The sequence below is a fragment of the Budorcas taxicolor genome, chromosome 1 (genome assembly GCF_023091745.1).
Source record: "Budorcas taxicolor isolate Tak-1 chromosome 1, Takin1.1, whole genome shotgun sequence".
NCBI lineage: Eukaryota > Metazoa > Chordata > Mammalia > Artiodactyla > Bovidae > Budorcas > Budorcas taxicolor.
In genome coordinates, this window is record NC_068910.1 from 130,670,080 (window position 1) to 130,690,012 (window position 19,933).

Genomic DNA, 19,933 nt, shown 5'->3' on the forward strand with positions numbered 1-19,933 from the left:
CACTGTTTGCAGAGGACATGATCGTCTACATAGAAAACCCTAAAGACACCACCAGAAAATTACTAGAGCTAATCAATGAATACAGTAAAGTTGCAGGATATAAAAATACACAGAAATCCCTTGCATTCCTATACACTCACGAACAATGAGAAAACAGAAAGAGAAATTAAGGAAACAATTCCATTCACCATTGCAATGAAAAGAATAAAATACCCTGGAATAAATCTACCTAAGGCAATGGCACCCCACTCCAGTACTCTTACCTGGAAAATCCCATGGATGGAGGAGCCTTGTAGGCTACAGTCCATGGGGTCGCTAAGAGTTGGACACGACTGAGCGACTTCACTTTTACTTTTCACTTTCATGCATTGGAGAAGGAAATGGCAACCCACTCCAGTGTTCTTGCCTGCAGAATCCCAAGGACAGAGGAGACTGGTGGGCTTCTGTCTATGGGGTCACACAGAGTCGGACACGACTGATGTGACTTAACTTAAAGAAACAAAAGACCTATATATATAAAACACTGATTAAAAAAAGATGACGCAAATGGAGAAATATACTATGTTCATGGATTGGAAGAATCAATATAGTGAAAATAAGTTTACTACCCAAAGCAATCTATAGATTCAATGCAATCCCTATCAAGCTACCAGCGGTATTTTTCACAGGACTAGAACAAATAATTTCACAATTTGTATGGAAATACAAAAATCCTCGAATAGCCAAAGCAGTCTTGAGAAAGAAGAATGGAACTGGAGGAATCAACCTGCCTGACTTCAGTCATCAAGACAAGTCATTAATACTGATACAAAGACAAACATATAGATCAGTGGAACAAAATAGAAAGCCGAGAGATAAATCCATGCACCTGTGAGCACCTTATCTTTGACAAAGGAGGCAAAAATATACAATGGAGAAAAGACAATCTCTTTAACAAGTGGTGCTGGGAAAACTGGTCAACCACCTGTAAAAGAATGAAACTAGAACACTTTCTAACACCATACCCAAAAATAAACTCAAAATTGATTAAAGATCTAAATGTAAGACCAGAAACTGTAAAACTCCTAGAGGGAAACATAAGCAAAAGATTCTCTGACATAAATCACAGCAAGATCCTGTATGACCTACCTCCCAGAGTAATGGAAATAAAAGCAAAAATAGACAAATTGGACCTAATCAAACTTAAAAGTTTTTGCACAATGAAGGAAACTATAAGCAAAGTGAAAAGACAGCCTTCAGAGTAGGAGAAAATAATAGCAAAAGAAGCAACTGACAAAGAATTAATCTCAAGAATATAGAAAGAGTTCATGCAGCTCAATATCAGAAAAACAAACAACCCAATCAAAAAATGGGCCAAAAAACTAAACAGACATTTCTCCAAAGAAGACATACAGATGGCTAACAAACACATGAAAAGATGCTCAACATCGCTCATTATCAAGAAATGCAAATCAAAACCAAAATGAGGTACCATCTCAGGCTGGTCAGAATGGCTGCTATCAAAAAGTCTACAAACAATAGATGCTAGAGAGGGTGTCAAGAAAAGGGAACCCTCTTACGCTGCTGGTGAGAATGCAAACTAGTACAGCCATGATGGAAAACAGTGGAGATTCCTTAAAAAACTGAAAATAGAACTGCCATACAACCCAGCAATCCCACTACTGGGCATACACACTGAAGAAACCAGAATTGAAAGAGACACATGTACCCCAATGTTCATTGCAGCACTGTTTACAATAGCTAGGACATGGAAGCAACCTAGATGTCCATCAGCAGATGAATGGATAAGAAAGCTGTGGTACATATACACAATGGAGTATTACTCAGCTATTACAAGAATTTATTTGAATCAGTTCTAACAAGGTGGATGAAACTGGAGCCTATTATACAGCGAGGAGTAAGTCAGAAAGAAAAATACCAATACAGCATATTAACAAATATATATGGAATTTAGAAAGATGGTAACAATGACCCTATATGCAAGACAGCAAAAGAGACACAGATATAAAGAACAGACTTTTGGACTCTGGAGGAAGGCGAGGGTGGGATGAATTGAGAGAACAGCGTTGAAACATGTATATTACCATATGTGAAATAGATCACCAGTGCAAGTTCGATCCTCAAAACAGGGCACTCAAAGCTGGTGCACTGGGACAACCCAGAGGGATGGGATGGGGAGGGAGGTGGGAGGGGGTTCAGGATGGGGGACACATGTACACCCATGGCTGATTGATGTTATTGTATGGCAAAAACCACCAAAATATTGTAAAGTTATTAGCCTTCAATTAAAATAAATATACTAAAAAAATTTTTTTTAAAGAACATTACTTATCAAAATATTTTGAATTCAGTGAAAGCAGTGCTCAGGGCAATAATACATACATTAGAAAATAAAAAAGTTCTGAAAATCAGTAATTTAATTTTCCACCTTAGGAAACTAGAAAAAGAAGAACAAATTAAACCAAAAGTAAGCAGAAAAAAGAAACAAGAATTAGAGAAAAAATCAGTGAAATTAAAAACTAGAAGCCAATAGAGAAAATCAAGAAAACCTAAAGCTTACTTGAAAAGATCAATAATATAGATAAGCCTCTAGTCAGGCTAACTAAGAAAAAAAGAGAGAACATAAATTACTCATACCAGAAATGAAAGAGGCTACATCACAACAGATTCCAAGGAAACTAAAACAATAATAAAATAATACTATGAACAACTTTATACCCACAAATTTGATAACCTACATAAAATGGACCAGTTCCTTGAATGCTGCATCTGCCAAAACTTTCACAAACAGAAACAGATGATCTGAATAGGCTTGTATCTACTAAGTCCACAGTTTGGCAGTTTCTTACAAAATTTAACATACTCTTGTCATAGGATCCAGTGTTTGTACTTTTTGGTATGTATCCTAAAGAGTGGAAAATGTGTATCTACACAAAAACCTGTGTAGATACAGAAGTTTTTAGCAGGTTTATTCATAATTACCAAAACTTGGAAGCAATTAAGATGTGTTTCAGTAGGTAAATGGGTAAAAAAAACTGTGGTCCATCCAAATAAAGGAATAATATTCAGGACTAAAAAGAAATTAGCTATCAAACTATGAAAAGACATGGAGGAAACTTAAATGCATATTACTTAGTGAAAGAATCCAATCTAGAAATGCTACATGGTATGTGATTTCAACCATATAATATCCTGTAGAAGGCAAAACTATGGAGAGAGTATCAGTGGAGTGAGGAGTGAGGGAAATGAACAGGCAGAGCACAGAGGACTTTTAGGGCACTGAAAATACTTTGCATGACAATATAATGATAGATATACGTCACTATACTTTTGTCCAAACTCATAGAATGTACACCATCAAGAATGAACCTTAAAGTAAACCATGGAATTTGAGTGATTTTGATATATCAACTTAGAATCATCCTTGACTTAAAAAAAAAAAAACCATTCTGATCAGTAATGATGATAACAGGGGAGGCTATGCATGAGTAGGGGCAGAAGTGTATTAGAAATCCATGTACTTTTCTCTCAATTTTGTCATAAATCGAAAACTGATTTAAAAATATAAAGTTTTTTTTTTTAGCATGTATGAGAGAGAAGAGAATGAAAAGTTCTAATACACACCTGAGTTCCTGAAGAAAGAATAAAAGAGAAGAGAGGAGAGGCACTACCCAAAGAGAAAATGTCATATTGAAAGTTATCTCTCAGGTTGAAGAGGAGCAGTAAGTCTCATGTAGAATAATAAAAATAGATCTAATACTTGGACATAGACTGATTATATTTCAGGATATCAGAGACAAAGGGAAAATTTTTCATGAGACCAAAAAATAAAATAAAATAAAAATTTAAGAGACGAGACATATTACCTACAAAAGAATGTTGATTAGACAAACCCAAGAGAAATGCCAGAGATGATGGAATCGTATCTTCAACATGATGAAGGGAAAATAACAATGAAGAATGGATCAAAATAAAATTTTTTTTCAGACAAAGCCTGAGAGTTCTTTCATAAGCTGTCACTGAAAGAATTATCAAAGGATATACTCTTGCAAGAAGGAAATAGAGGAAGCAAGGAGGAAACAATGAACTATAATAAACAATGATAAGCTAGGAAGTTGATAAACACACTTGGTCAGTTTAAATAAGCATTCACCTAGTAATAATAATGATTAATTTTGGGGGGTTTAAAAACAAACAGATAGAACCAATATACTGGATTACAATTATCCAGTTTTTACAAAGACTTTAGAATGTAGAAGAAATGTAATTAAATTATTCTAGGTTTCTTGCATTACTCATGAAGAAATAGTGACTAATTTTAAGTCACAGATACACATTAATAGTTAGGAGTAACTTCTTAAAATGAAGGAGTATAATATCTTATTTTTAATCCATTAAAGGGGAAAGGGGACTAAAAAATTGACCAATGATGTAGCAAGTGATGAAGGAGGGACTTCACTGGCAGTCCAGTGGGTAAGACTCCATGTTTCTACAACAGGGGGCACGGTTCAATCCTGGGTCCAGGAATTAAGGTCATGCATATCACATGGCATGGCCAAAGGACAATAAAGCAATAAAGGAGAAAGAAGCAAGCACAGGCTTGGATTTCAAAATAAATAAAATAGTGGGGAACTGGGTCATGGAACTAAAGGGAGTTGATGGTTGTTGGGAGCTGAAATCTGAGCAGTCAGGTTGAAGTGCAGGGTCCTTGCCTTTCTGAGATGTGTGTTTCTCCACTTCTCCTTTGTAATCAAAACCAACTGCTGACTACAGAGAAAAGGAGAGAGAATCAGTTAGAGTCAGAGTCAATGTTTCCCCTTCCCTCACATACCCTAACACCTAACTCAGCCCAGGAGTTAGTTGTAGGGGTTCAAAGCTGAGTATGGGAGTCCAGTGTAGAAACAAATAGTACCCTGACAGCTGGTGTAAAGGCAGCGTGCTACAGGGCAATGACCATGGACTCTGCACACAGATCTAGGTCCAAATCCTAACCTCACCTCCCTTTTTAAAGGTTTGTAACTTTTTTAATATTCCTGAACCTCAGGTTCTTCAAACATGAAATAAAAATAGGTATATCTGTCTTACTAACTCAACTTAATGATTCCAGTATATTTGGGATATTGTGAGGACTAAATGGGAAAGATATAGAGAATGTAGTTCACTCATTAAGTCAGTGTTTTTCTTCCTAACTCTTACTAAACTAAAATGAGACAATAACTAGAAAAGTGCCTTGTGAACTATAAAGTACTGTGCACATGTTAAGAGATATCATCCTATACTGGCTGATTACACGACACTTCTCTTTTCTTACACAGCAGCTCAAACCCAGAGATGTGGATTTTGTTGGATAAGAGGCAGCCAGCAGAATCTGGATCCTAGCTGCTTTGGGACTGGATATCTTGGCGAATACCTAACATAGCTGTGTCCCCATATGGCTTAGTAATCATGAGTCTCTAAGCAAGTCTATATTTTGCATTTTAAAAGCTATTAGTATGTATTTTTTCTTGATTTACAAGACACACTGGCTGTTAATGGAATTCAGTTTGTGGCTGGTGAGGCAGAAGATGAAAGAAATAACAATGAAAAAGTAGTCAAAGGCAGGAAGGGGGCCAAGATGGAAGGGAAATTCCACCCTGATTAGAGAAGAACATTACAAGCTCCATATTTCCATTACTGCTTTTAAACATTATCCTCTATGGTTCTCCTTTACCTTACAGTATGTTTTTAATTTTTCTGTTTTTTTTTTTTTGTTTTTTTTTTTTAACTACCTACAATTCAAATAACATTCTAACACTTAACTTTAAGGATTCAGGCCCACTTATTAACAACTCCAAGTTAAAAAAAATTTAAAAGCTCAGGTAGCAGTGAAGATAGCCTTTCTGTGTGCTGCTGCAGGGCAGAGATACTATTTTGCACCATAAAAAATGAGCTCAAAGAAACTGATCTACTAAGATATGAAAACGAGAACATGAATGAGTTATCAGTCTTACTCTCCTGACCACTCTGTCATCTGTACTTATACAGATCTGTATTAGTCATCTGTACTTATACAAAACTACTCTTTGTGCAAAGAATTCTTTGTACAAAGACGTCCTTAAAAACACCTGGACTGTAGCAAGTTGGTGCTAAATGCTGTGAAAAGTAACATTTACATGCTAAAAGTATTGTAACCTTAATTAGTTGTTTTACTTGAGTATTTGCTACCATTGTAATAATATTTCAGCTGATATTTCTGTTTTCCTGAAAGGCATAAATATTTATAAGATTTTGCTATTAGGCCAAAGGAGGAGCTTTGGAATTTCCACTTTTCTCTTCATGCACACAGGATTGATAAAACCAATGGCTTAGGGATTCCTTATTCAGAGTTTGAGAGTCTTCATCTCTTTTAAATGAACAGCTTTCAGCTCAGGATGTGGCCTCCAACAGTGGCACCAAAGAACTTGCTGATGTAGTTGTGTGGGAACCATTCTCATGATGGACCCTCCTTGAGACCACAGCCCCATCTTTCCACAGGAGAAGCACAGGCTACATTCAAGGTATTGTTGGTAAGTCCCACATGATCTGAGTTGGATGGCCCAGGGAGAGAGTGTTGTCACTTACCTTGTCTGCCCTGTCCTTCTCAACTCCATATTTACCCCCAAAGCCTCTGGCAGCATCAGTCTGAGAAGAGTGCTTCTCCACCTCAGCAACATACTCATGGCCCACGGCACTCTGAGAAAAATCAAGATGGGAATGAGTAAGTAGATAAAAAATGACCAAAGGAAAAATAAAATGATGCAGAGATAGGACAGGATGTAATAATTAAGAAATTTCATTCTGGGTCATACTGATAACCTATGTTGATATATACTATACTGATAATCTGACAGTAGTGCCAAGGAACATGTAATGGGAGAGCAAGGTTACTTTTTCTGGAGCCTTGCACATCCTGATTCTTCAATACCACTAGGAATCCATCCTTTAGGAAACTCCCATAAGATGGGTTGGGAACCAGAAGGATAGAGACTGCATAGACAAAGTGGTGTTTAAACCGGAAACAAAAGAGGGTGAAACAAGGGCTTTGTGTATCAAAATAGGAATGAGGGTAGTTACTGAGGAGAGACCTAAGGGGACTGACAAGACGCCATAGCCAGGACTGAATATTTCTCTAACACAACCAGGTGCTTTTGTTTCGGATCTTTGTTCCTGTAAGACCATCAGAGTTCCAAAGTGCCACATGAGCCCTGATATTAAGTGACTAACTCTTTATACCAAATGGGGCTGGTAGACAATACCATGAATAGTCATGACATAAAATTTAATTTTTTAAACATCCTCTTCCACTTCTTCCTCCTACCATTTTCTACTTGGTTTTGAAAGGTATGTCCCTTTCAATGTTTTGATATGGATGCTTTAATAACCTTGGAATTGAATAATACTTCAAACCAAATGGGCTTCCCGGGTGGCTCAGATGCTAAAGAATCTGCCTGCAATGCAGGAGACCCAGGTTAAATCCCTGGGTTGGGAAGATTCCCCAGAGAATGAAATGGAAAACCACAACAGTATTCAAACCAAACAGTGATACCTTACAGAGTCTCAACTAAGAAGAAATTAGAAAGCTTCCTCTTCCTCCTGCATTTCCAATTCCATGCTGACATAAATACAGAGAGTGATGTGAAGCACTGCCCTATATGAGCTCCTGGGAGCTCACTTTGCAGTATTTTTGGGTCTGAGTAGGTCAACTTTGCTTGCTGAATTCAAGAATGAATGACTGCTTATCTACATTTCTTTTTCCTAGGAATTCTGTAGGAGAATACAATGTCTGGACTGCATTTTACACAATGATCAAACAAAACACTTCTTGAGGGTGGACTAAAGGTTTTCATTGAATTGTTTTTTCTCTGTGGAGATTAAACATTTTTTAATTATAGGAATACATCTCTATTTTTGAGGTTAGGAAAATCAATGGAAAAATATGATTCACCATACAAGCTTTCTTGTATCATACTTTCATAGTATCTAGTGGATAAAGGAAAGATAATATTATATTCAAGGGCATCTAATAGATAAAACCCCATCAATATTTTTCACACCTATGTGCAAATCATAAGTGATGTGTCAGTTCAGTTCAGTTCGTGTCCAACTCTTTGCAACCCCATGAACTGCAGCACTCCAGGCCACCCTGTCCATCACCAACTCCTGGAGTTCACTCAAACTCACGTCCATCGAGTCGGTGATGCCATCCAGCCATCTCATCCTCTGTCGTCCCCTTCTTCTCCTGCCCCCAATCCCTCCCAGCATCAGAGTCTTTTGCAATGAGTCAACGAATGTATAAAAAAAACCCCACTAAATATACAGTAAACAGTAAAAGAAGTTGCAGCAAAGACATAATACACATACATTTTAAAGCTGTAAATGACTTTAAAACCTGTTTTCCCCTTCTCTATGTGTGTTCTGTGTCTATTCAGTCTAGGAATTACAGTGTAGCTGAGCCTACACTAGGCCAGTTCTAAATTCTTGGCTCCCATTTTCTGCCATCTATATATTGTGTGTTGAAATCGGGAAAAATGATACAAATAATATGTGAACATTCTATTTTAATACTTATTTTATTTGTCTGTACCAGGTATTAGTCATGGTATGCAGGATCTTTAGCTGTGGCATGTGGGATCTAGTTCCCTGACTAGGGATCAAACTCAGGCCCCCTGTATTGGGAACTTGGCATCTTAACCACTGGATCACCAGGGAAGTCCGTGGACATTCAACTTTAAAACCAAATGGATGTTTTACTTTTGAGTAAGTTTTAACCATAAAATCAACAAATGAATCGATTTATCTTTTTTTTTTTTTTTTTAAAGCAAATACCCCCTTTCAATTCACCTTGTCCATTCGATCTTTTTCCACTCCAAACCGACCTCCATAGCCATGAGATGCTTTGGGCCCTGACTCCATCTCTTTCTTCTTGAGAATATCATGCTCCTCTGATACTTTGTTCCTCAGCAGGTGGATGCTAGAAGCAAACACATCACAAAGATTTGTCTAACACAGAGTAGTCAATGAACCCTCCTTGCCAGAAAAATAGTAATTTTGCAGTGTGTTATGTTCATTTTTAGCAATAGTCCCAAACAAGTCCCAAATAACCTGCGCTGGGTCTGGGAGTAAGGGATTAGTGTGGCCAGCATATGTACCCTGATATGAACTCTTCATAAACCAATAGTATCCTCTAGTCTGTCATTTTGTTCACTAAATAACCTTCTGATATTTAGACTCATGTTTCTGAATGTTAGAGGCCAATAATTGAAGAGTTATTTTCCTCTCTGAATGGATTTGCTGTCTAACAATTAGGTGTTCTACCTCAAGAAGCACAAAAAGATTCATATACCCTTTACCCACACATTCTAGAAGTCTATCCGGAGGAAATAATTTTAACTGTGGCAAAGCGTAGTGTCTAATGATATTCACTGAAACATTGTATTTAATAATAAGAACCAAGAAACATTTTATGTGGAGAAAATTGGGGAATAGTTAAGTAAATTGCACATTACTTTTTAATGGCACATGAGGAAGTCATTAAAGACACTGAGTAGGAAAAATACATCATTGAGGAATTTATCTACACATAAAGTATTTTATGTCTCTCCTTGTCAAAAATGAATGCCCTTCACACTGCCGCTAAATCTGCTTATTCCCAAGAGAACTAAAAATTAATAACCTTTATCTGGGACACCTCTATCCTTAAGAGAACATAACACTGAAAGGAGGCATTCTCCCCTTTACTTCACTTTCATCTTTACCATGGTGGTGGTGGTGCTGCTGCTGCTGCTGCTAAGTCGCTTCAGTCGTGTCCGACTCTGTGTGACCCCACAGACGGCAGCCCACCAGGCTCCCCCGTCCCTGGGATTCTCCAGGCCAAGAACACTGGAGTGGGTTGCCATTTCCATCTCCAATGCATGAAAGTGAAATGTGAAAGTGAAGTCGCTCAGTCATGTCCGACCCTTAGCGACCCCATGGACTGCAGCCTACCAGGCTCCACCCTCCATGGGATTTTCCAGGCAAGAGTACTGGAGTGGGGTGCCATTGCCTTCTCCATGGTGGTGCTAGTGGTAAAGAATTTGTCTATCAATGAAGGAGACATAAGAAATGCAAGTTTGATCCCTGGGTTGGGAAGATCCCTGGGAGAAGGAAATGGCAACCCACTCCAGTATTCTTGCCTAGAGAATCCCATGGACAGAGGAACCTGGTGGGCCACAGTCCATAGGGTCACAAAGAGTCGGACATGACTGAAGCGAATAAGCACAGCACAGTACACAGAAGATCTACGGGTATTTGTTTGGCCTGAGGATATGAAGTGATAGCTCAGCACAAGCACCAACTCCAGCTCCAATAAGTGACAATCAGGACTGATACTTAGACACATATAATGACCACTGGGGATTCTTAGAAACAGTTGGGCAAGAGAATCCTAAATAAAAAACTTAATTTCCTGCAGCGAGAAATGGAGGTTTGGAGAACTGAGATGGCAATTTTCCTGGAAATTTATTAGCTCATATAAATCAGACATATTGGTTACAGTTAGAGTGGCCATCTCATAGACAAAATCCTCCTCTTTCATGGAAGAATAGATCCATCCTGTGGCCTTGTAGTGTAAGGCCACCAGAAGTCTTTTTTTAAAGCCATCTCAGCTTTAGTCAAAGTTAATTTTAGAAAATTGGCTTTGACCCAGATGAAATTAAGCTAAGAGCTGGAAGAACCCTCTGTTCCTGTGCCTGCTCTAAACCTTCTGGCAGCCGGGAAGGCAGAGATCCTGTGTTGCTAGTTTAACAACACCAACACTTTAGAACTACCTGTGTCCAAAAAAGTTACTGGTGCCAAGAACAGGTAAATGATCTATTTCCCAACCAAAGTATTCAGATGAAGAATGAAGAAAATGTGACTAGACATTACTTTCAAATGGGGGAAAATATGCAAAGTTTTAATAAATCCAGTCACTGTTGTATGAATCATAACTGTACTACAGTTGAAACAAGTTTTTAAAGGGATTAGAAAATGAGATTCAGGAATATCCCCTTAATAGTTGGTGGTGAGGCTAATCAGAGAATCATGACAACAGATAATAAAATTTGAATGAAAATGTTGGGGCTAGCAAAGAACAACTTTTTACCAAATTCTTTAGACTATAGCTGAAGCTACTATAAATGTGTTATATTATTCCATTATTAAATAAATATTAATTAAATATTTATAAATTTTTTTAGTGTGAAGTACCGTTAGACTCTGACAATACAAAGATAATTAAGATAATAGTGATCAGATGCAAGATATAGAGAGGAAACTAAAAGTTATATTTCAATGTCCTAATTGGCATACCTAAGAAACTTGACACATTAACTCTCAGAAGCCTATTTAAAGTCTTGCCTTGGAATTGATAAAGCAATATAGTTTATAGTAACCAGGACCTCAAAGATGAGCTAAGAGAAGGAACAGAATTTTTTTGTGGTTTTTATGATAAAAGTAAAAGCACAAAAATTAGTGACTCAGACTATAAGATTTTATTTACAAACAATGATCATAGACAAAGAAAATTCTAAAGAATCTACATCAGTTTGCTACTAGAACTATTCAGTACATTTAGCAAGGTGCCAGTGTAGCAAGATGCAAACAAGATTACAATCAAAAGCAATTTTATTTCTACATACTAGCCACAGACATTTGAGAATTTAAAGTTAAAAATAAATTCTACTTACCATCACATGAAATAACACTAAATATTTTAGAATAACTTTAATTAAATATGTGCAAGACCTGAACACTGAAAAACATTTCTGAAAAGATTAAAGAAGATCTAAGTAAATGGAAACATAGCCCATATTCATGGCTTGGAAAACTTGAGATCATTACGATGTAATAAAAATAAATAAAAATATTAGTCGCTCAGTTGTGTCCGACTTTTTGGGACCCCATGGACTGTAGCCCGCCAAGCTCCTCTGTCCATGGGATTCTCTAGGCAAAAATACTGGAGTGGGTTGCCACTTCCTCTTCCAGCGTTAAGATGTAAGTTCTCTCCAAATCGATGGTCTATAGATTCAATGCAATTCCAGTCAAAATACCAACAGGTATTTTTGTAGGAATCAACTAGCTAATTCTAAAATGTGTGTGGAAATGTAAAGTTCTGGGTTAATAAAAAGTTGTTTTTTAAAGGAGCACAAAGTTGAAGGACTACCTGATTTCATTGCTACAATAAAAGGTACAGTACAATAATGTTACAACATTCAGTGCAGTATGGTATGGGTCAGAGCAGACATAAATCAATAAAATAGTTTAGAAATGGACCTTCACATATATGGTCAAAGATGCTAGGTAAATCAATGAAGAAAGAATAGTCTTTTAATGATGTGGGAATAATGAACTCTCCAAATGGAAATAAAATGAACTTCAATCTTTGCCTCACACTGTACACAAAAACAAAATTGAAGTAAATTGTAGACTTAAATGTAAAAGCTAAAACTATAAGGCTTTTAGAAAAAGACATAGGAAAAAAAATCTTCACAATTTGAGGTAGGCAAAAATTCCCTAGACACACAGGCACTGACCATAAAATTTTTTTATAAAATTAGACTTCATCAGAATTAACATATTTTTATCTTTAAAAGAAGCTATTAATAGAGTGAAAAGGCAAGTTATAGTCTGGCAGAAAATATTTATAAAACATACATGTCACAAAAGACTTTTATCTAGAATATTTAAAGAACTCTTAAAACTCAAAAGAATACAAATAACCCACTTTAAAAATGAGAAAAAGATTTGAATAGACACTTCAAAACGAAGACAAATGAAAATACATGAATGGCACGTGAAAAGATGTTCAATAAAATTAACCAGCAGAAAAATACAAGTTAAAATCAATACACACTTACAAAAATGATTAAAAATACTAACAATACTAAGTGTAGACAAAGACGTTGAACAATTAAAACTCATCCATTATTGGTAGGAGTGAAAAAACATTTCTTTCAGAAAGCAGTTTCTTAAAAAACTAAAACAGACTTTTTATATGACTCAGGAATTCTACTATAGGTAGAAGTAAACATATAGGTAAAGAAAAAGATTTGGACCCAATGTTCATGACAGTTTTACTTGACAGCTTTATTTATTTCTACCTGACCTTCAAAAGGAACAAAAGACTGATACACACAAGGCCATGAATAGATCTCAAAAAAATTATGCTGAGTGAAAGAAGACAGACACAAAAAATACATTATGTATTACTCCATTTACATGAAATTCTGGGACAGGAAAAATTAAGCTATAGTGACAAGAAGCAGATCAGTGTTCATATCCAGCCTCGTAAAGAGGTGCATGAACATAAGTGAGGAAAGTTGGTGAGAAGAAGATGGAGAGAAGACAAGAACCCTTGAAAACTAGGCAGGTCCTGGAAACACCAGACTGCTTGGAGCTGCCTGGCCCAGGACTTCTCTACACAATAGGTGAAGGATGGATAAATTGAACTATTTACCGAATTACCAAACCACTCCTCAAACTATTTTAGGTCTATTTTCACAGACCTAAAAAAGAAAGATCATGGGGGATGGTAGTGAGATTAATGAGAACCACAATCACTTCCTTTTCCTGCTTTGAATCATCTGAGCTCTGCAGCTACTGTTCTCCTCTACTTCCCTTCCTTTCCAAGGACCTTGGTGATTCCCATCTGACCTTAAAGGTTGTTCTAGTCCACACGAGACAAAAAGAACCCCAGAGTATTATAGACTTACCACTGGAAGGTCCTCTGGAGATCTTTTTGATCCCAGTGCTAAGACTGAGAATCAGAGAGGGAAGTGGCCTGTCCAAGATCACCTGGCTAGGAACTAGCAGAGACTGGGCTTTTACACCTCAATAGCCTGGGTAAATGGGAGAGGAGTGGGTTTCTGGGTAAATGTCCCCACCATTTATTTTATCAGATATAGATCCAGTTAGGCTAATAAGGAAACACCCAGGGTCACCACATTTTACAACTCCAGGGGTCACCAGTGAGAGTAATAAATATACTGGATTATATAACACAGCAGTCCAAATAAATGCCACATAGGAGTAAGGAAGATTGTCATCTGTTTACATGTTTATTTTAGGTTTTTAGGAAGAAAATCTGATTCAACTTATCTATACTAACAGGAAATGGAGATAACATTATTGAGGGGCCAGGAGGTGCTAAGTACTGCACTAGACATTGCTACAAGCTAATTCATTGAATTCTAACCATATATCTGCAGGGTAGCTAGTTGCATCCTCATTGGATAAATAAATAAGCTGAGCTTCAGAGAAGTTATATGCCTAACCCACATTGCCATTAATGTAAATTGAATCTAAATCTATCTGATATCCAAACTCAAGCTCTTTCCATAAGATTGTGGCGGGGGTTTAGGGGTCCTTTTTAAAATGTTCTACTCCTGCTCTGCATGTGAGGGGCACTGGTAGGGGAAGGGTACAAGGAGAGTCTGTATGCTTATCTTAATAGCTCTCAGGATACGAGGGCTGAGTGGCCTGTTCTCAGAAAATGAAAGACATCTTAACTTGGGCAGGATTTGATGAGCCTACAGAGGAGCACCAGAGAAGCTTCCTGCACTACCCAATTCCATTGTTTCACTTTCCAGCTGCTTCCAGAATTGCCTAGTTTCCTTAAATATGATATTCATCCAGTTACCTGAAATAAATCATTTATGTTCAATTAAACAACAATGCATAGTACCAAATATTACCAAATTATATAAACAAGTGCCAAATTTTCATAGCATGCTTTGTGCAGTGTGACCATCCACTGACACTTTTTTTTTAAATCTAGAAGAAAACGAGGTAAAAACACTGTTGTTTATGAGGAAGGGACATTAAAGTTGAGCTTAAAATGATTAATTTTCCCAACTTATTTACTTTTTAATTTTGCTCTTAGTATACTGTTTATTGTGTCTATTGGACATTCTGACACTATCCAAGGCAAATAGCCCTAGTTAGAAAACCCTGAATAATCCATGGAAAAGAGAGAATCTCACAATACTAATACATACTACACCCCACAGAAATCCCTGGATTTGTGTGTAACTTCCTTCTCTCTTGCGGAATCAGAGTTTTTTGTCGTTTTGCTTTTTTTCTGGTAAACTATTAGGTTATAATCTTTAAGACTGCCAACATAGTTTTAATCCACAGGCTTTCCAAGTGTCATATTTCTTCATGTTACCATTCATCACTTCCTGCTTCTGCCAAGTAGTCAAATGTAAATTTTTATTTTAAAAGTCATTTGGCCAGGTATGGGGCCTGATATTATCGTCTTATTTATATTAAGAACATTTATTCTGAGTTCTTTCCCTTGACATTTTACTGAATCCTTCTTGGCCCATTTGAAGTCACCCTACAATACAGACACACATTATATATATGTGAGTAGACAGATAATAAATTAGTGAAGTCAGCACTTCCCTCTCTGAATTCATGTTTTACTGAAGGAAGAGAAACAGTTAAAATTATAGACCCACTTGGGGAAATATCAGAGAAGCTGGAAATAAAAAACAGATAGTAGGGTTGGGGGGATAAGAGGAGAGACGTGAAACAAATACACGATACACAGAGGGACATATGGGGACAGCAAGAAGAAAAAGCAAAGACGCGGAGACAGGAATTTCTCTCTCTCCTTCTCCTGAGTCTCCAAGTTTTCCCTGGGCTCCTCCCATACCTCTTTCCCTCCTCCCAGTCCTTATGGCACCTACTTGATATGCTCTGCGCGTCCAGAGCCCTCGATGGTCTTGGCTCCCCAACGTTGTTCCTTCTCGGAGATGTCATTCTACAGAAGACAGCACTCAGCAATAAGTGATGGCAAGAGATGTGCTAAACTGAGAGGCCACACAGCTGACACACATGCCCCCCACGTGCCCTATATCAGCTGCTTCCTTCAGTCAGGGACTTTACTCAGACCCCCCTCTCCACGCTTATCCACTCAGACCCCCATGATAACATTGAGCCGGTGCACTCTGAAACCTCCCTTTCTGTTCTGCATCCCTCAAACTTTCTTCTTTCGGTCTCCTAAAACTCCTGAATCCCTCTAAGTTACACATGTCCAGTGCAGATCCTGGCTCACAGGCCAAAGAGACCCAATTAATCTGCTTCCTCAGCATTGCCTTCCAAATCCTGTCAGTCACAACATCACTCATCTGCACCTGACTCCTTCCAGTCTCAACACAGGCTATCATGCAGGCCCCACTTATTGCAGACACCTGTCCTACCCGGCAGTCCCATCTGGGGCTCTAGCCCAGTCCCAGACTTCTTCTAGGCCCCCTCAAAGTGTAAAGAGTAGCCCACATGCCGGCCCTCTGCCACTTTTTGTCCAAGTAAAGTTATTTCCACACTCACCACAAAGTCAGGGTCTGTGTCCCAGTCATCACCCTGGGTCTCCACAGAAACAGATACATCATGTCCTACTACAGACTTCCACATCTGAGGGTGAAAGAAAATGGGAATGATTAGATGAAAAAAATCAAGAGGTGGGAAAACAAGAATGCTGAAACCAGTGATTAGTAGCCCAATGTTTCTTATAATTTTTTTTTTCTTAGAAAAAAAGAGAATCTGAAGCAAAGCAGATGAAAGTTTTAGGAAAGTACTTTTTCTCAGAGGAGGGGGGCAGTGCAGATATATTTAAGATGAACTAATGTAGCCTGGGTTCTTTAGTCTGGAGAGAAGTCATGGGTGTAGGTAACACTAAATAACTTGGGTGTCAAAACTGCTGAAACACCCCGCTTCTGTCAAGAGGCCAGCCCAGGCAGTGGCTTAAAGCATTTATCAATGAGGGATATGGAACATACCTGGAGTGACAGAGTCATTCCACTCAGGCATCTACATATGACTTCCTTCATAGGTGTCCTGGTATCTATTAGCCCAGCTCTTGATAAAGTGAACATCTACACTCCTTTCTGCTGCTGCTGCTAAGTCTCTTCAGTTGTGTCCGACTCTGTGCGACCCCATAAATGGCAGCCCACCAGGCTCCCCCGTCCCTGGGATTCTCCAGGCAAGAACACTGGAGTGGGTTGCCATTTCCTTCTCCAATGCATCAAAGTGAAGAGTGAAAGTGAAGTCGCTCAGTCGTGTCCAACTCTTAGCCTCTACAATCTGCTAAACTCCACTCTAAGACTGGCCACTGAACAGCTGCATATCAATAGGGGCTCTCAGCTGAAATTCCTACACTGAACAGTGCATGGGGAGGCATTATTTGCTGAGACTAATTCATTCATTGTTCAAGTTTTAAAAACAGTTTAATCATATTTTGGTCTTCCCAGGTGGCTCAGTGGTAAAGAATCTGCCTGCCAAGCAGGAAATGTGGGTTTGATCCTCGGGTCAGGAAGATCCTCTGGAGAAGGGAATGGCAACCCACTCTAGCACTTTTGCCTGGGAAATCTCATGGACAGAGGAGCCTGGTGGGCTACCATCCATGGGGTTGCAAAGAGTCAGACATGACTTAGCAACTAAACAACAACAACAATATATTATTTTTTAAGGACAGTAACTGGTTCAAAAGGAGCATATAAAATCCCTTGTTCTGAACATTAAGAATCATTAAACTTTTATTAAAGTAAATAGATGTGTTTAAGAAATATTTGGAGAACACCAATTTGAGGGGGTGCCAAATTCTCATTTCACTAGGGCATCCCCGGAGAAGGCAATGGCACCCCACTCCAGTACTCTTGCCTGGAATATCCCATGGATGGAGGAGCCTGGTGGGCTGCAGTCCATGGGGTCGCTAAGAGTTGGACACGACTGAGCGACTTCACTTTCACTCTTCACTTTCATGCATTGGAGAAGGAAATGGCAACCCACTCCAGTGTTCTTGCCTGGAGAATCCCAGGGACGGGGGAGCCTGGTGGCTGCCGTCTATGGGGTCGCACAGAGTCAGACATGACTGAAGCGACTTAGCAGCATCCCCAGTGTCTCTGCTGGCCTGCCAGTCCAGCATGAGGAGCTGCACAGGTGCTCTGCATCTGTGGGGTCCTGGGTCTTGGTTGAAGGGGAAACAACAGACAATGCTCATCTGTTCTGGTCTATGACTTCTCGACCTTGGTACCACTTGCTAGCTGGCCCACCCTTCCATGCTCAGACTCCCACACCCTTTACTGTCTCTTAAAGGAGCCCTCTTATAATCACTCCAAGGACCCTCCAGTCTCTCCAGCCAGGCACTCGGACTCTCCGATTTTCCTTTTCACTTGAAAACTCCATCCTTCTCCAGCTCCTTGAAAAAACCCTTGGAAGCCAGCCAAAGGGAAATCTGGGGGTAGATTGGTTAACGAGATGCAAAGAGGGCACTGGGGAAGTATGAACCCAGTCAGCTGGACTGAGGGATGAGTCACTGCCAGGAGCAGTTCTGCCTTCCCCTGAGGGGGTGATGGTACTGGATGTGGGGCAGGTGGATAAAACCTATGGTCCTGGCTCTGGGGCTGCTCTGCCATAAAAGGAATTCACACAGAAAACTGGAAAAGAGAAGTTTCTGAAATATTCATGAGCAATAAGGAAGCAGTGAGGACCGATGGTCCTGTTCTCTTTCTTGCTGCTCCTCTCAGGCCCCAGCCTGACTCTCCCATAAGCCTCTCAATCTCATGTAGTTTTGAAACAGAAATGTTTCTGACACAGAGCCAATTCAGCACCCTTGAGCTACTGGCCAGGAATAGGGAAGCCAAAGGTACTATCTAGAGGTGGGAGCCTAGAGAGTAACTGGCTGAGGCCTGGTGCTGTGGATATCAGGCATGATCGAGGATCTACTTAAGAGGCTGACTCAGTAAAGTACATGGACTGGGAGTCAGATCATCCAGCTCTGTTCCTAAGCTCCTGTGGGAATATGGGTTAGGGAGCCAAGACAGAGTCTGTACACATTTGCCAAGTACCAGGCATTATCAATACTTTGGTAAAGGATTGAACATCTCTGAAACTCTGTTTTTCCCAGTGGAAAACAGAGAGGTTAACCTCACTTCTCCATCAAGTCCCCTGTATTTCTGACCTTCTGGGATTCTGTGATCCTACAAACAGAGAAACCAGCCCTAGTCGAAGCACCGTGACTTCATTTGGCGCTTGGTTCTCAGCACTGGTGTACATTAGCAACTACTTCCTGATCTGTTGCGATGTCTCCTGTGGGTTTTGTCTCTGTTAGACCCGTAAGCTCTCCAAGGGCAGAGACTGTCTTCACCTCTAGTAATCCTCCCAACTCAGTGCTTAGGAGCAAGGGGACTTAGAATTGCAGGTTGTCGGCAGAAATCAGGAGACCTGGATGGCGGCTGAATCCCATTCCCTGGGCTCCAGCATTTTCCTTCTATTTTCATTCTCACATGCTCATTATCTACAACCACTCACCACCAGGCTGGCCTTCTGGCCATAAAAGGTTAAAAGCCTACTAGCAATGACTTCACCTCTCAGCAAGGAGTAACAGCCAGGTAGTATCCTCTCAACTCTTGTCCTGTGCTCCCCAGTTTTCCCACTGCCCAGAGTACCCACCTTCAACTGCGTTTGCTCTCTCAGCTCCTCACGAAGACACTCGACTCCTTTCTAGCTGCTGCCACTTCAGAGCAAGAAACTTTGAGCTGCTATTTCAGTTCCGTATTCAGCTTTTCTGTCATTTCCTGCCACTCTGTCCTCACAACTGCTTCCTGAAGTTTGAGTCAGTTCCTTCTGCTTAGGCATTTAAATAAAAAAGGGTTAAATGCTCTGTGCTTACTCTTTTGCAAGACTTTGAGGGTTCCAGAGATCCTTAAAAAAAGTCCTTAAAAAAAGTGACCAAAATTTATAGTCTTGTCAGGGAAGCAAAATATTTAACTAGAAAACACATAGAAGAATGCTGTAGGATAGCATTTGTAAATAGCATTTGTACCCTAAACAGATGGGCAGTTGCATCTCTTTATAATAAAGAAATTTAGAGAACTTGCTATGGACTGAAGGGATC

General features: G+C 39.2%; 1 protein-coding gene across 1 annotated transcript in view; it reads right to left on the reverse strand.

Moving 5' to 3' along the window:
- The window catches only part of HCLS1 (hematopoietic cell-specific Lyn substrate 1), a 33,212-nt gene extending 13,622 nt beyond the window's left edge, over positions 1-19,590 (reverse strand). The window contains exons 1-6 of the mRNA XM_052640045.1: positions 19,489-19,590; positions 16,369-16,452; positions 15,729-15,802; positions 8,860-8,989; positions 6,601-6,711; positions 4,713-4,767 (exon numbers count right to left, since the gene is read on the reverse strand). Of these exons, the coding sequence (XP_052496005.1) occupies positions 4,713-4,767; positions 6,601-6,711; positions 8,860-8,989; positions 15,729-15,802; positions 16,369-16,452 (454 nt within the window). The 5' untranslated portion in view covers positions 19,489-19,590. The remainder of the gene's footprint in view (positions 1-4,712; positions 4,768-6,600; positions 6,712-8,859; positions 8,990-15,728; positions 15,803-16,368; positions 16,453-19,488) is intronic.
- Positions 19,591-19,933: the final 343 nt, after the last annotated feature.